The 15,318-nt window shown below is 37.6% G+C and overlaps 1 protein-coding gene across 1 annotated transcript in view; it reads right to left on the bottom strand.

Moving 5' to 3' along the window:
- The window catches only part of LOC125177788, a 144,385-nt gene that overhangs the window by 12,491 nt on the left and 116,576 nt on the right, over window positions 1–15,318 (bottom strand). Inside the window, exons 12-13 of the mRNA XM_047880187.1 lie at window positions 8,971–9,145; window positions 8,441–8,565 (exon numbers count right to left, since the gene is read on the bottom strand). Coding sequence (XP_047736143.1) covers window positions 8,441–8,565; window positions 8,971–9,145 — 300 coding nt within the window. The remainder of the gene's footprint in view (window positions 1–8,440; window positions 8,566–8,970; window positions 9,146–15,318) is intronic.

Raw genomic sequence — 15,318 nt, 5'->3', positions numbered from 1 at the left:
AAAATTTTTAGTAATAAATCCTATCATTTGTTATGAATTTCTTATATAAGATAATACCTTGAGTTATTTAGATTTCATTACTGATGACTACACAGTAAATAAGTTTAATTTATCAAAATATTTCGTTCCCAAAGCATGTCCGAACTATCGCTAAGGATTGAACTGCTATAAATAAACTTTAGTACTAATAAAAAGGCTGACTGAAGGGCTGAAAAAAATTGAAATGGAGAGTTTGTGGTGTATTGCGATAAAAATACACCTTATCTTCAAAGCTCGCGATCTTCAGAATCATAAATTACATTAAAAAAAATTTACAGAGTTAATAACGAATGACATAAATATGCAACCCATATTACTCTGGTAATAGTTGAAGTATATGTAACTATCGGTGTCGAAATAGTAAGCTATGTATCATCGCGAATATATAAACATATTATTTTTATGCAAAGTGAGTTCATTTCACCTATTAAGACACATAAAAAGACGTTTAGGTGTATGTGTAATTTTATAACTTTCACTGGGATAAGACGTTTCATCATGTTGTTGAGAATCGGCAATATTTACTCCGATTTCCAGCCCTTTAACAGAGGCCACATATAAACGTTGCATTCGCCGCAGTACCTCGTTTGTTTCCCTTCATGCGTGAGCCTCTATGTGGGCCAACATTATTGAAGGTTTGTTTCCTCCAATTTTTTGGTCCCGCAGATTGCTTGGACCATAACGCTAATCGTCTCAGATGCGAGCATGCTTGTGAAAATCTTGGGTGCAGCGATATAAGGACTCCGTTCAACAAAGGATTTTTCAGCCGTTCTTCATCCTACTTAAGCTGCAGAATATTTTCTGCAGAACAATCTATTTATACAAAGAAACAATTTTTATGAATAAATTTTTCTATCGAAATCAGTCCTTAAATGCTGAAAACTTCATAATTTATTTAGAATATTGAGGTTGAAAACTTCATAAACAAATAGGAGAGTCAAATTGAGTCGGTGTATTGCTTCATATTAGGACATATGCAGCCATATAGCCAATAACCGTTAACATTGACAGCGATCTGAAGAGGTTATATAGAGAGCGTCAACTAATCAATGCGTTGCAATGATTTGAGCATACAAGAAACGGGTTTTTCTCTTCTCGAAATGTTTTTGCAAATTTAAACAATTAAGGTGATTATTCAACAGCTAAGTGAACATCTCGTTGCAATCTCTATAACAGTTGCGTTTTATTTTCCTCTTACTTCGTTTTAATTGTAATGTAGAAGTAAAAAAAGTATCATCCAATCATTTTTTTATTTTTAAACCACTTCCCAGTTTGCATTGGCTCAAGTTTGCACCCCTGTTGATAACATTACCGGTTCAGGGAATATCCCGACACGATAAGAACGGCGGACATTCTTTCGAAATGCTTTCATGTAATTAGAATACCAAGCTTCAAGCACACGAATGCGAATTTGCCTTGAACTAATATGTAATAGATTACAATTAACCTGTGAATGAATTGGTTGGGAGATTTCGCCTTTGCTTGTACCGAGGCACGGCGAATATCGGCGACTCATCGAGTATTGGAGAAAAAGAAAATAATCAGAAACCAAATAAACTTCTTCCCTTCTTTGACCCGGTACATGCATAGACACGGGAGAACATTGGTGGGAAGATTCTTTCGAGAAGCTCCTTCCAGCCAGCTCATTACTCTATGGAAAGTAGTAAGCTTTGCAGCGACGAGGTTTCGCTTATCCCACGTCGGTTTGATAATCCATCACTAGAAAATACCATGTTGTTGTTGTTACACAAGTAGATAGGATTTCTCAAGGGAACTATGTGAAATTCCGTATGGAGATATGAATGGTTCTTCTCGTGGAAACTAAAAGGTTTATCCGATCAGCGTAGAGAGGAATATTGGTTAAAAGATCTTCGTGGAGTTAATGTTCCATGATGTTCAATGATCATATGTTTAAAATCCCAACGTGTTATTTGAACGTATGTTCACAATCATAACGTCACTGTAAGTTGATTTCAATGACGAATTACATGCGAAATTTTTATGTTATGGCTTGCTGATTTAATTCTGCATAGATCTGAATACCTACCTCATACGGACTTTTTTGATCTATGTTGATCTATGTAACATATGTTTATTTAGCTTCAAATGCAAATATTACCTTTTGCCGACAAATATAATTTTAACTTTTAACACAAGACATTTATTTGGAAAAAATAAAATTCGATAAGAAAAATTAGGCTCATGACATTCAAAATTGAACGTTCGACGAATTACCTAAACGGAGTAATTCTGAACGAAGGAGTTTAAAAACATAAAACTGTGAATTCTAACAATTTCCCGTTGTTTTCACAGAATAATGATATCATCATTAATTGCATTTAAAACAGAATAAATGATTCTGGCGAAGAAAAATCGGTTGAGAGAGATGAATGAAAATCTATGATTAGCAAATAGATTTAGAGTGAAAGAAAACTAACCACAAAGTATCAAAACAAATTTCTTGTCGCAAAATATTCATTTGCTACTAATCCTAAACTTTTTATCACACATTCCTGTGGATGCTTTATTATTACATAATTCACTTACACGGACATTCGATATATTATGTCGATTCTGGAATTCACACCTCGAATGTAACAAGCGTTAATCTTGTTTTCCTTAAAAAAAAAGACTGCCACGTGCAAAAGAGGAAGTCCCCAGGAAGGGGAGACTGCAATAAGCTAAGTGCTGCACTGCGGTGCACTGCGCGGTGCTCAGCTCGGCAATACTCATTAACGAACACCAACCCTCTGGTTCACCAAGTGATCGCAGTAACGAGGTTTATACGCATGAGCTCCTTAACTCATGGTACTTATGGCAAGATGTCAGGACCTCGCTGTGGAATTCTCTTTCTAAAAAATGTTCACAGCGAACATATTCTCAAAAATGCTGTTGCTGACAGAGGTTTTTAAATGCTGGAAAATCTTAAGAGATGTATCATGAGAAAATTTTTTGCTAATGTATTGCTAGAAAAAGTAACTACAAGATGCGTAAAAACTTTTTCTGTGCTTATTCTTCAATGCCCGGCGCAACAAATAATATTTTGTGCCAATATTTTATAATATCTCTAAAATATAATATTTTATTTTGTGCCAAGCAGAAATAACGACTGAAAGTTACACCAGCCGAGAAGAGGAGGAGCGACATAAAAAAACCCATTCTAAACAGTGCCTATCAAATGGAGCAAAAAGATAGAAGCTTCAAGCATTCAGGGAGACTAAACAAATGCAAAGATCGGGGATGATTCAATGCAAAGAATGCGACCGATTCAATTTCTTCAATGGTTCTGGTCTCCGCAATAATGAGTGAGGAAAGGAAATTGACTACCAATGTACACCTTTTCTGAATCAAATTGGTGTTTAAACAGATGTTTAGATTGATGTTATATTGAAATTCACTAATAAATTGAACCGAATGGCTGATCTGAAATGTTGACAGAAAATTTGTTAATTGTTCGTGAGAAGACAAGTCAATGCAAGCCATGTACGCGAGAAAGTAACTGCGCGCTAAATTACAAGTTCCCAAGTCGTCGAGCTTCAAGGGTTCTTCGTTCCTAAGTTAATTTAATTAATGAAGTATCAACTGTGACCCTTAAAGGACTTATTTGAATATTGTTACGAGATGGCTCTATCTCCACAGCGGTGCGCGTAGTTTCTAGCGTGGGGTGGCGGCAATAGCTACTCTGAAAAATTCCACCTTAAGTCCGATATCGGGAAAACTCAAGCTATTCCCTATCCGAGTATTCCCAATACCACTAAAATAAATAATAAAAAGTACTTTACTCGACAACACTCTATACTGCAAACTCTATGATTTGCAGCAAAGGAGGGTATCACAGCTATTTATGTTGATTCAGCTTGAGGAGAAAGAGCTCTGGAATTAAAACAATGATTAACCCTTTTGCATAAACTAATACTGTACAATTAAGATCGACTGGTATCTATGCCAGATATATGCAATTTCTCTCGATCATCAAGAATATAGAAACAAAGATAAAGCTAAGAAAATTCACATTTAAATTGAAAACATTTCGGAGACCAGCTCCATTAACACCGCGAAAAATCAAAGAATAACAAGAGCAATCAGCGTGGAAAAGCCAAATTCACACAGAAGAGATTAAAACATTAGTAACGAAGAAACGACAACGGAACACAAACATTGATCTGGTAAAAATTTTAATTGGATAAAAATTGTGAACATATTTTGGGAAGATTTGCATTTAAAAATTTTGTAATGATTCCATGCACTGTTACAGTTATCCACTGCAATGATTCCCAGCTTGTAGTTCTTATCCACACGAAATTGGAAATAAATTAGTTCTTATGTTTCGTGTTCGGTTTTTCGCCACACAGGTTTAAATCTAATTCAGTGCAAATCTGACTTTTCTCCATCATTGTACTTGTATTATCTTAATTCCTGAACTGATAATTGAACTGGTCTCTGAAACTTTTTAATCGAAGATATGGCGTAGTTACTTTGAGTTTTCTCTTTCTTAATTTTCTTGATGAAGTAGCGATTCAGCAGATCAATGCTAAAAGTTTTCGTAATCACCATCATGTTACTGATTTTTTTGGCTTTGTTCCGAAAGTTACTGTTGATGAAATGTTCAAACGATTCGTTTGAAATTTAAAATAATGCCTCATGAGAAACAAACACACGAGTGTCAAAACACTCTGATAGGAAATAATATGGGATCCTCAATTGTCATACGAACCGACTGAGTACTTGTACAAAATAGTAATCTACGTAGTAGTTAGTTAGCATCATGAATAAGTTTTTTAGAGTTGAAAATTCAAGTCTCACCTGAAATTATCCTCGGTGAACATTAAATTCAGACTGAATTTTATAATTGACGCTATACTGTGCATATAATACTGAATTCGTATCAACCCAGCAAGAAAGTTTAAATTACAAGCAAATGTGTTCAAATTAAGCTATAATTGCAGCGAGTGATTGAAATCAGTATGGATTCCAAGGAAGATTTAACTATTTTCAAGAAATGAACTATAGAAATAAAACTTCGGTTCGTCAGCTAAATGACCTGAATTATTTGTAAGTCAAACAAAACGTTAAGAGCTTGAAATGGTTCTCCTAAGTTATGGCTTTGCAAGCAAACTTGTCCAATTAAACCCTAGAAGAACTGTTATCCTTTGCATTATATTTCATATTGTATTCTACTATAAACTGATGAAGTAGGACCTAATAATGTACAGCCTGTTTTTAAACGAAATTTTTTCGTGAAGTTGCAGTGGACTGTTATTTGTCTATCATCAATAAGTAAAACCTCCTTATTACACGATAAACAACAGTTTAATTCATACCGATCATCTAAATAATTCAATAGATTTAATTTATTTTGATGAGTGGAAAATCATTTATTTTTCTTACAATATTTGCTTAGGGTGGACATAGATATATTGCTTGACACCGATTCCAATCATTTTTTGAATACAGAGCGTGTAGAATTTTTATCTCATCGGCATCTCAATCTAGTAATTATGACCATTCTTCGTTTATATTTATGTAGCAATTTATTCATTGCTGTCTAAATAAAAGTATCGCGTTTCGCTGGTTCCTCTTCATCATGTTATGGACGCGACAGTTCGCAGACAAGGAAGGGCAAGCGGCTCTCCCGTCTGAATTATTGATGAGCTTACCGACGTGGATCCCTAGAGATAAAATATTATTATTGCTTCTGTGCCATGAGAAGCCATCATGCGCCTTCTTGCATTCGACATGCTTCAACCTGAGTAATGGTCTTGCATGCTGTTCTGGTAATCACATCCAGGGCAGTTTATAAAACAATAATGTAACAAAAAAATTCCTAGATAAAAATATGGTACCAGTATAAATCAGGTATATACTTTTTCACTACGGAAAATATCCTCCCTCAAAGTTGAGTTCTTTGTTCTCACGAAGGCTTAAGAAGTATAAGTAGTAGTTTTAAGATCTCGTACAATAATATCATTGACGATTGTGTTAAACGATCCATATTATACAAATGGAAGACTTTAGGGTGTGAACTTTGATTAACGCAAAAAAATCTCTGATGTTCATTTAATTGACAGTTATACGTCGAATGATTCAATTTTAGTAAGAATAAGAAGACTTTATGGGGTACAGTTATCAATTCAAACTGATGGCCTGTAGCGCTGATCTTATTTGTCACTTGATCATTATTTTGGAGGCGCAGCCATAGGCCGCAAATTTTACTCTTGTAAGATGACAATGTTGATACCATTTGTCCCTTGATATTTCCTGATTAATGTCTTCCTTGTTGAAAGATAAGATCCTTCACATGCGATACGTTCATAAGCATTTCCTTGTATTAGCCTTTCCTGTTTATCAAATCACGTCCTTGGTGACGTCAATTAGCGTAGCTATATGAGCTCTGCCCAAACCAGGAAACTCAGTCTTGGGCCGAGAACCGTCGAGTATACGCCCATACTCCTGTCCTTAACAATCAGGACAGTAACTCTAAATTAATGTCAGAGTAGAAGATACACTCTAGACTTATCCATACTTCAACTGGACGCCGAAGACATCAGTGTTAGAGCTCCAACTTATTAACGTACTGATTATCCTAAACTGTAAGCCGAACTATAATCCTAAAAGTATATTATATAATCGTTTACGCTGTCCCTCTATATCCTCGGATCCAGCTACAACCGAACCACCCTCAGGTCATACTTAATTACCATTCATATAACAGTTGCAAGGAAAAGCAACCTGTTACACTCTTAAATGAGCCCTGGAGCCAACCCACAGCTTTACTATGCATTAACTTTACTCAGCCTCAAACCTAGAAGCCGCAGACTACGCTTGAACTCCGTAACCCAGACAAGCGACACACTGCCGAAAGATAATCGCGCCGTATAGTCTTCAGACGATGCTTAAGCATGCTCGCTCATAAGCAGGCAGTTCGATCCTCATCCGGCTGTACCTACTCCGGCCTAACCTTTTCTGGCTTAACCTGTTCACGCTGTCCCGGCTCACAACATTGCAGCCAATGACTGGCTCTACCAGCACACTTGGACCGCCTTTCAAACTTCCTGCAGCCAATGAGGTTAGGTCAGGTCCGCTCAGGTTTGTTTTTAGTGGAGAAATGTTGCAACTTGTGGAGGTTAGGCCGAATAGGTTAGGCCGGAAGAGGTTTGGCCAGATGCAGTATGGCCATGCTTGCCTTTATTAAGCTTAAGTTTTAGCTGTGAACATCCGGCGCAATGACTTCGAGCACTTGACTTCATAGGCTGTTATGCCCTCTAGCGTTCTTACCTACAGAAAGAAATATGAACTTAATTAATGTGAAGTTTGGCAAAGCTGGCCTCCGGCAGGCGCCTCGATATTTTCCCAATCAGTATTTCTAATTTTGTAAATCGTTTCGCGAAGCTGTCCAGTATTAAGCCACGAATAAACTATGATCAGAGGAATTGAACAGCTTCATTTTGATTAATTTTTAATAACCTTTCCTAATAGCTTATTATATCATTGGAAATTCAAAGATGTATTTGTGTTTATATCTACGTCTAAACGCCTTAATAATCAGTTTTGGGAAATTGAAATACGTGTCTGTTCAATAATCGATTTGATATTCATGGTGTCCGCTTTATTTACCGTGGACGTCATGGGTGTATAGAGTACTTTGGGTACGTGCGTAGTGTACGTAGGATCTGTTGATTTAAAAATCTTCATGTGCCTCAGGCGATAAGTTTTGTGCTAATATGCGCCGACTTTGGAGGTGCGTGTGGCCCTCCGGTGGTGCGTGCGTGCGGCAACTTTGAAGCCGAGCTGCTCAAACAAGGCGAGCCTTATGGCTGCCTTGATTTATTACTCGACACATTTTTTTTACTTCACTCGTGGTCCTACACCTATGTATATAACTTCTGAAGTTCTTAGCGGCTAAAAAGAGATTGTGATTTATAATTTTTGGTAATAGTTTTGCTGCTCGGTAGGCAATTCAATTCGAAGAGGCCTGGACGTGACATTAAATTTTCTACTTCCATAACTTTGATTTTTGACGTAGTGAAAATTTAGAATAACAATGAAGAATATAAGTATTCTAACATGTAAACATATAGTACATACATACAATAATAAATATTAAAACATCGAAATAACTCACTCCAAACTCCATTTAATGATTGTGAATTGTAGCGTTAAAATGGAAAGGGTAAAAAACTAGAAGAAGCGTCATTTTGATAATTTCTGACGCATTCGTCTATTCCTGTTTTCAACCATCAAGAATACCGGTATACTCGGGAGTTTAGGCGTCTCTTCTGGAGCGCAAGTTTATTGCATCGCCTGTGGGTCAACAAACTTACCGGCTGACGTGGAAGTATTACCATATGAAAGTCCCATTTTCCAAAATAGGCCCGTGCTTCCGGTGCTATATTTGCCTCACCTTTAAAAATTCCGGTATATATACTTTGGGATCCAGCTCGGTGATAGGTGGCCAGAAAATGTTCTTCTGGATCTCCAAGAGCCGTTCGAAATTCTTGAGCCACTTCATCTTGTCATCAAGTTCTCCTGAGGAAATCACATCGAAATGTTTGAGGTCTGATAAAAGTATTCGGCAAGTTCTGTCGGCATGGAGATGGCATTTAAGATCGAATGCGTCAGACGCAAATCGAAGTTAGAGCACTTGAATGGGAGGATAATAACTCCGGAAGAAGTTTACAAGTACTTCGGTTTTTTATCATCAGGCACATGACATTCGTCGTATAGTTCAAGAGAAGTAAATCTATCAGAATAAGTAGCTATTGCTGATTTTTTCAATCAGTAAAATTACTCATTTGCAATTTTTGTTGCAATGATTGTTTCGTATCTGGAAATTGAATTAACTGAGAAAATAGTTGGACTGTATTGAGATAAATTAATATCTGTACTGTAAAAACAGCAAAATTCTAACACAACACAACATTTTTTCCTCACTTAGCGAGCTTTCTTCTGCCTCTATAATCTCCCTAACGACGGCCCTCTCCTGAGGCTCCTCCGTGCGCGCCTCGATGTCACGCAGGATGAGCGGCACCTTCATGATGTGCTGCACCGGCGCCACCAGCAGGTCTGTGAGCTGCAGCTTCTTGCACCGCGGGTCACGGTTGCACCACTGTAATTGAGATACGCATTTTAATAGAAACTTGAATATAAGACCGCGTGGTGGAATCTTTGTATGATGGTAGTTGTTGTACCTTGTTATAGGCATTATTCCGCAAGTGTAACTCATTTCGCAAGTGTAACAGTAACATTCCGCAAGTGTAACAGTAACTCATTGTCGGTTTAGTAAGAAAAAAAAATTTATGAAACAAGGCAACATATCATAACACGAGACAACTTATCCACAAAGTAGAAGCAGAAAATTCGTCAAGCAGCAGGTTTACAATGAACGGAAATAAAGGTAGAACTTGCGTTCTAAACTGCAGCATATGTCAAAAAGAAGAGACGTAAATGAATACAACGTAACGCAAACCCCCCAGTATTACATAGTTATGATACTCAAATTGTGACACTTTTATGCCTGGCAGGAGAGAGGATGCAATTTTACTGTAACTTTCTTATATAACTCTTCTTACTGCTATTCGTCAAATGGCACATAATAACAAACTTATATCATTGCTCAAATTAATTTCTGCATAAGAATTTCTTCACGGTCTCCTCTCAAGCTTCCAATTTGAAGGCTGCAAACTCACAGTACAATCGGCAATAAAAATCTTTTAAGTTTCTATTAATGCACTCGTACGTAAACAGGCTTGGAATTTGATAAAAAGGGCTTCTATTTTGGACAGTTCAATAGTCAGTATAGGCCCTACGTCTGAAGGCCCTAATGTATAATGTTTGCTCAAATCCGTTATTTGTAACTTTCTGATATGCAAAATATTTGAGGAACCAATCTTATATTTGTCGTACAGAAGTTTCTTGTGCAGCGATGGTTCATTTTAGAAGCCCCTACAGTTTTCAAATTTAAAGGAGCATTAGAGGCAATTTTATGGACATTTGATGCCAAGGGTTGCGTGGGTCAAGCCCGACCCACAGGTAATTGTTTAGGCCTGACGCGTAGTTTAGGTGCATTAGCGAAACATGCTGGAAAAGCCTGTTGTATTTACGTACATCATACTTCTCTCACCGAGCATTAAGCCATTTTGGCTCCGTCATTTCGCGTGCCGTTCTAGAGGTAAGTTTGCTTGAAAAAAAATGGGCGAATGACCTTAGATTCCTGTAGTAGATTTTGACAGGATTGCTCAAATTGGCATTACTTTCACAACTTTCGTCGTTGTAAACTAAGTCTGCTGTTCCAGTCTGCCGTTTCAATTGAGATACAAATCGCTTGCCTCCAAAATGAAACCGAACAGGCATAATAACTAATATAACTATGCACGATTTTTTTGAGGTAGCTTCCGTCCTTCGTTGGCTCATACTCCTCACAAAACTCGTCAACAGCAAACTGTAACGCAGGTTCTTACAACTCTTGACCTATTTATTTCGACTCTGTGACTGTCGTCTTGACCTCCGTGAGCCTCAGTCGCTGTGAGCCTCACTAACACTAACTAGGTAAGCTTGACTGCAACCTACAATAGTTCCATGCTTAGAGTTCCTGTACACGTTGCTCAAATTCAAGCTTTCAGTAATTTCTTCTGCAACTATAGAAATTTTTACGTTTCATGTGTGTGGTCCACTTCCTGGTTGTGTCCATCTACAAGCAGCTCTAGGCGAATGTTAGTGCGTTTTCACATGTATTTTAAATGCAACTTTAGTCATACCTGAACTTCATTGTGCTTTTGGATGAATATTGCTCAGCAAGTTCTCCCACTGTACTGCTGAATATTTGTAATAAACCGTTGGATCGGCATATGTCAAAGTTTCCACTATCGAATTAAGGATGGGACAATATTTGCGGTAGATGCCGAAGGATTTCTCCATGTGAGCTGAGCGCCCGACACGTATGGTAAAAACAGCGCGAGATGCCTGCGATAGCTGCCTGTTGCCACTATATGGGTCCTTTCTGAGCTTAAAACGCACCGATAAAAGCTAACATTTTACCTCCAATTCGTACTTGATTCTGAAGCGGTAAGCGAGTTCATTGGTGTGCAACTGACTGCTTTCAAATAAAATGTGACGCTCCGTAAATTTATTACCGAGGAGGAAGCACTACATGAAACTCTCAGGTATTTACGGAATGACACGTAAAACTTAAACATTACTGAATAAATTCTCTCATTGATGCATTTCTACGTTGAGACCGAATTTTGGCTCAATGAAACAAATTCATTCGCGCTGTTTCAGGACCGTAAAAAGGGCTGACAGCGTTCGCGTGGCTGGTCGTTCCCACAAAATTATGCCCCCAGTCGCTAAAACTGCGCAGCAATCACGCCCATTGATGAAGACAAATATACATATGAGGGTGCACTTGGTATATAATCGATATAATTTTGTAGCCTCGTTAAATGCCTTAATTATGATGGAGTATACTATACATTCGTTTACAATTTATTCCACCCTAGTGACCCAACTCTGTTTAATTAAGGGTGTTCAATTTTTAACATTGCATTCGATTCCAACCGCCATCTACCCCTCTACCGACGACCGTTTAACGAAATAAACTTTGGATAATTTCACCAAATTTTTATGCAGCATTTTCATTAAAATACAATACAATGAAATGCTGCAAAATTTGCATCATTTTGCAGCATTTCATTAAAATAAATAAACTAAAAACAAAACGATGTTTAAAAACATTGTGAGCATTCAGGAAACGCTTTTATATCATTAATTCTCTGAAATGCGGAATATTTTGAAAGTTTGCGTATGGAATCATTTTAACTGCAAGAAAACACTGGCGAAAACACAAAATGCTTATCATTTTGCAGAAATAGATTATTTGTAAACCAATTAACGGTAATTTATCGATTTTAACTTTACATCAAAAGTTGTCCTCCATGATCAATTTGTAAAAGTGAGCTAACGGCAAAAAAATAAGGCTTTAATTTTTATGCACTCCCCGACAAAATTATTGATCAAAATAGATTAAGAATAAAGCCAAATTTCGCTATAGTCGGTACTATAGAGACTAAACTTAATAGTGCAAACGTACATTGGTTTAACACCTCCACTTAATTCCGTCCAAACTAACGAAGTACAATCATTCTTTATGATGAACCTAGCATGGGAAAACATCGACAGAGCAAATCATTGCTTTTTCGAATGCGTTAAAAACCTCTTTGAGCCTGTGACAATCTTGTCGTCACTTCTACACAAATCCGTTCCATTTAGCGAAGCGTTTCCTCAGCTCTTTTGGACACATTCAATTCCAGGGATGAACGGCATTTCCATTAAGATCTCTCAACCCATAAGCGCAGCAAGCGTCTTCATCTCCAATTGTGTATTGATTTCAGTTCTCATCCGCTGCTTGAAAAGGATTTAAAATTTTACTCGAGAATTCCACAGCATTATATCGAAGTGTGCAATAATCATAGATGTTTTATGTAATTTGCGTTCACGAAGCCAGCAGCAAATTGACGGCGAAATTTCACAGATGTTTAAGAGCACTCTAAATTTCGCGATGTTACTTTATGAAGTACACTTTCAGAAAAAAATTCATTCGTTTCTCTTTATCTGCGATACTTATTACTTTGTTATTAATCGTATCCTAAAGTAAGCATTTTTACTTCATTATGAGTAAAAGTGAGTCAACAAATGAGGAATAATAGAAGTTAGTATGTTAAAAATAAATTTTCAAATTGCTTTTTCGCTGATGCAACAAGCACAGAAATCTTATATGAATTGAATATTTTTCATTAATTAAATATCCAACTTGTTGAAACAATCATATTTAACGCGCCATTAAATAGGTTCACTGAGAAATAACCATTGAGAAATGCTCATCTAAGGCAGCTCTCGTATGAGGCAGCTCTCGAAGGCTAGCGACCCAAGCAATCTTATTTAGCAGTGGATGTCGCATCATTTCTGGAACGCACGGACCTTCCAGGCTGTACGCGAAGAATTTATAGGCACTAATGGTGCGCACACAGTGAAAGCAGGTTGCCATCGTGCTGGTTACCTGCTCAGGCTGGCGCCTGAAACCATAGAATACAGAAGCCTATTCGTACTCCTCGACGCATGCCGCTATAGGGCCAAAGAAACGAAGAAAATGTAGGGTTTAAAGGTACAACTAATTCAAAAATGACCATCTGCCAAGCAGGTTGAGCAGATAAGAATGTGCAGTACATTCCGGTAAATAGGTATAAGCAGGTTGTCGGCAGAAGCCTATTCGTACAGGTTTCCACTGTGAACACTTACATTATTATCCTATGTTCATTCTTGTGGCAGGTTGGAGCAGGTTGCCCGCGCGGGCAAACCGGCTTCCACTGTGTACGTACCCTTAAGATAGATTTTTAGCTAGCTTTTTGTGTATCAAAAATAGTTACTCTCTACGGCATGATAGTCCGGCAATACGACTTACAACTGTCGCCTGTTGTTACCGAAGCAGGTGGTTCCAACGGCCAACCGCTAAATTTAAACGGGACACATATACTCGATGAGCTAATCATTGAAAAGTGAAACGGATACCACATGTTAACGCTTAATTTATAGTATTGGTTGGTTGGTAATTTGTAGTATTGGTTGGGCCGGCTTCCTCCTCATGGCATTCTCTAGGCAGATGATCTTTAGTCAATTCGGCTGGAACATTCGTCGATGCGTACAATCGGTCCACAACGTGCAAACGTAGCCTCAAAATATTTTAGCGCGCCTAGGAATAGATGAGCGGCAGACGCAAGGGTTCCACAAACACTCGATGGAGCCGCTGGTCGTGTTGGAAATTCACGGATGTTCCGGTATTGGCTTTTAATTAACTTATTCAGGCAAAACAATGTCCGTAACATCTGAAACAAGTTGACCAATTTAACAGGCCAAAGTCGCGTGAGTGGAAAATGCTTGAACTAATGAGTTGATAACACAAGTACATCGAATTTAAAGGTTTATTAAATGCTCGATAATTTTTAATTGCATTGTTTTGATGAAAGAATGAATGTCTCCAAAAGTGAGGATTTTTTTCTGACAAAAATAACCAATAACTTTGCTCAATAAAACTGATCGAACGAATGGAATATAAAATAATACAGCATATACAAGGACAGAGTGATTGGATATTGCTGCAGTTTATTTCCAACACCGGAACGAAATTAGCTAAGATTTAAATAATCTTGCCTGCAAATGGAACCTAAATTTTCCGCGTGATTAGCACAATTAAGGATCTAATTAGGTGACAATGCATCGTTAACTTTTCAATGCGCTGAAGTTAAAAGCCCGTTTAGTTGTAATCGGAAGCCACAACGCATTTACATAATTGGAAAGAGATCTGCCATGTTCGTGTTTGATTACCAATCTCGTCGAGACGTGGTTTTATCTAGTCCGAGTACTGAGCGTAGGAGCAAATAGTGCATGTCCGGTGCCGAATTCATTTCTTCCAAAGATAGCTCATGGACTCGTGATAAAATCTTAAAATTTGAAGAAAATGTAATCCAGATTTCTGTGATCTTGAACCGTAGATTCAGGTTGTGGTGAAGGTAACGCACGTGATAACCAACGTTTCATCGAATTTCGTGGAACTTACTACTACAGTCCATGACTATCTGGACAAGAGACCCAATTCGTGCAAGTATTGTGCGTGATAAAACACTTTTGCACCAGCCTTGACTATGATTATAAATAAATATTCCTCATTAGAGCTATCTAATTATCACGTCGTCTAATAAATGCGCCTTTTCTTGCAAATTTCGACAGATATGAGAGGTTTTCTAACGTGCAAAGCGCCTAATGCAGGAGACCCTAATACGGAATGAATCCATCATTCAGACTGTTGCAAAACTTCCTTTTTGATCCTAGGTCTTGCAAGCACTGCTACCAAATTTTCAACCTGGCCGAAAGAAGGAACTATGATGCAGTAGCCACGTGGTAGACATGTTTGTCTCGTATGACATCTAGTGTTGAACGATGCAAAAGAGTCTAAATTCCTGTTCTGCATGATGACGCCGATGATAACGTTCTCCCGTAAATTTCGGCTCAAAATGCATCGCCTGAGCTGAACAGTTCTTTTGTTGAAGAAACCATTCGTCTAACAAATAATTTTACCGGGGTCTGAAAATATTGCTTGCAACTGCTGAAAAAATGAAGAATAGAAGCATTTCGAACATCTAATTCAGTGACCATTCAATTCATGAATCTATCCTCGTATAATTTGTAGTTCTTCAGAAAGAACCAAATTTATCCCTATACTTAATTGTAACC

This window comes from Hyalella azteca, unplaced genomic scaffold (genome assembly GCF_000764305.2).
Source record: "Hyalella azteca isolate HAZT.00-mixed unplaced genomic scaffold, Hazt_2.0.2 contig4928, whole genome shotgun sequence".
NCBI lineage: Eukaryota > Metazoa > Arthropoda > Malacostraca > Amphipoda > Hyalellidae > Hyalella > Hyalella azteca.
This window is presented reverse-complemented; position numbering and strand designations above follow the sequence as displayed.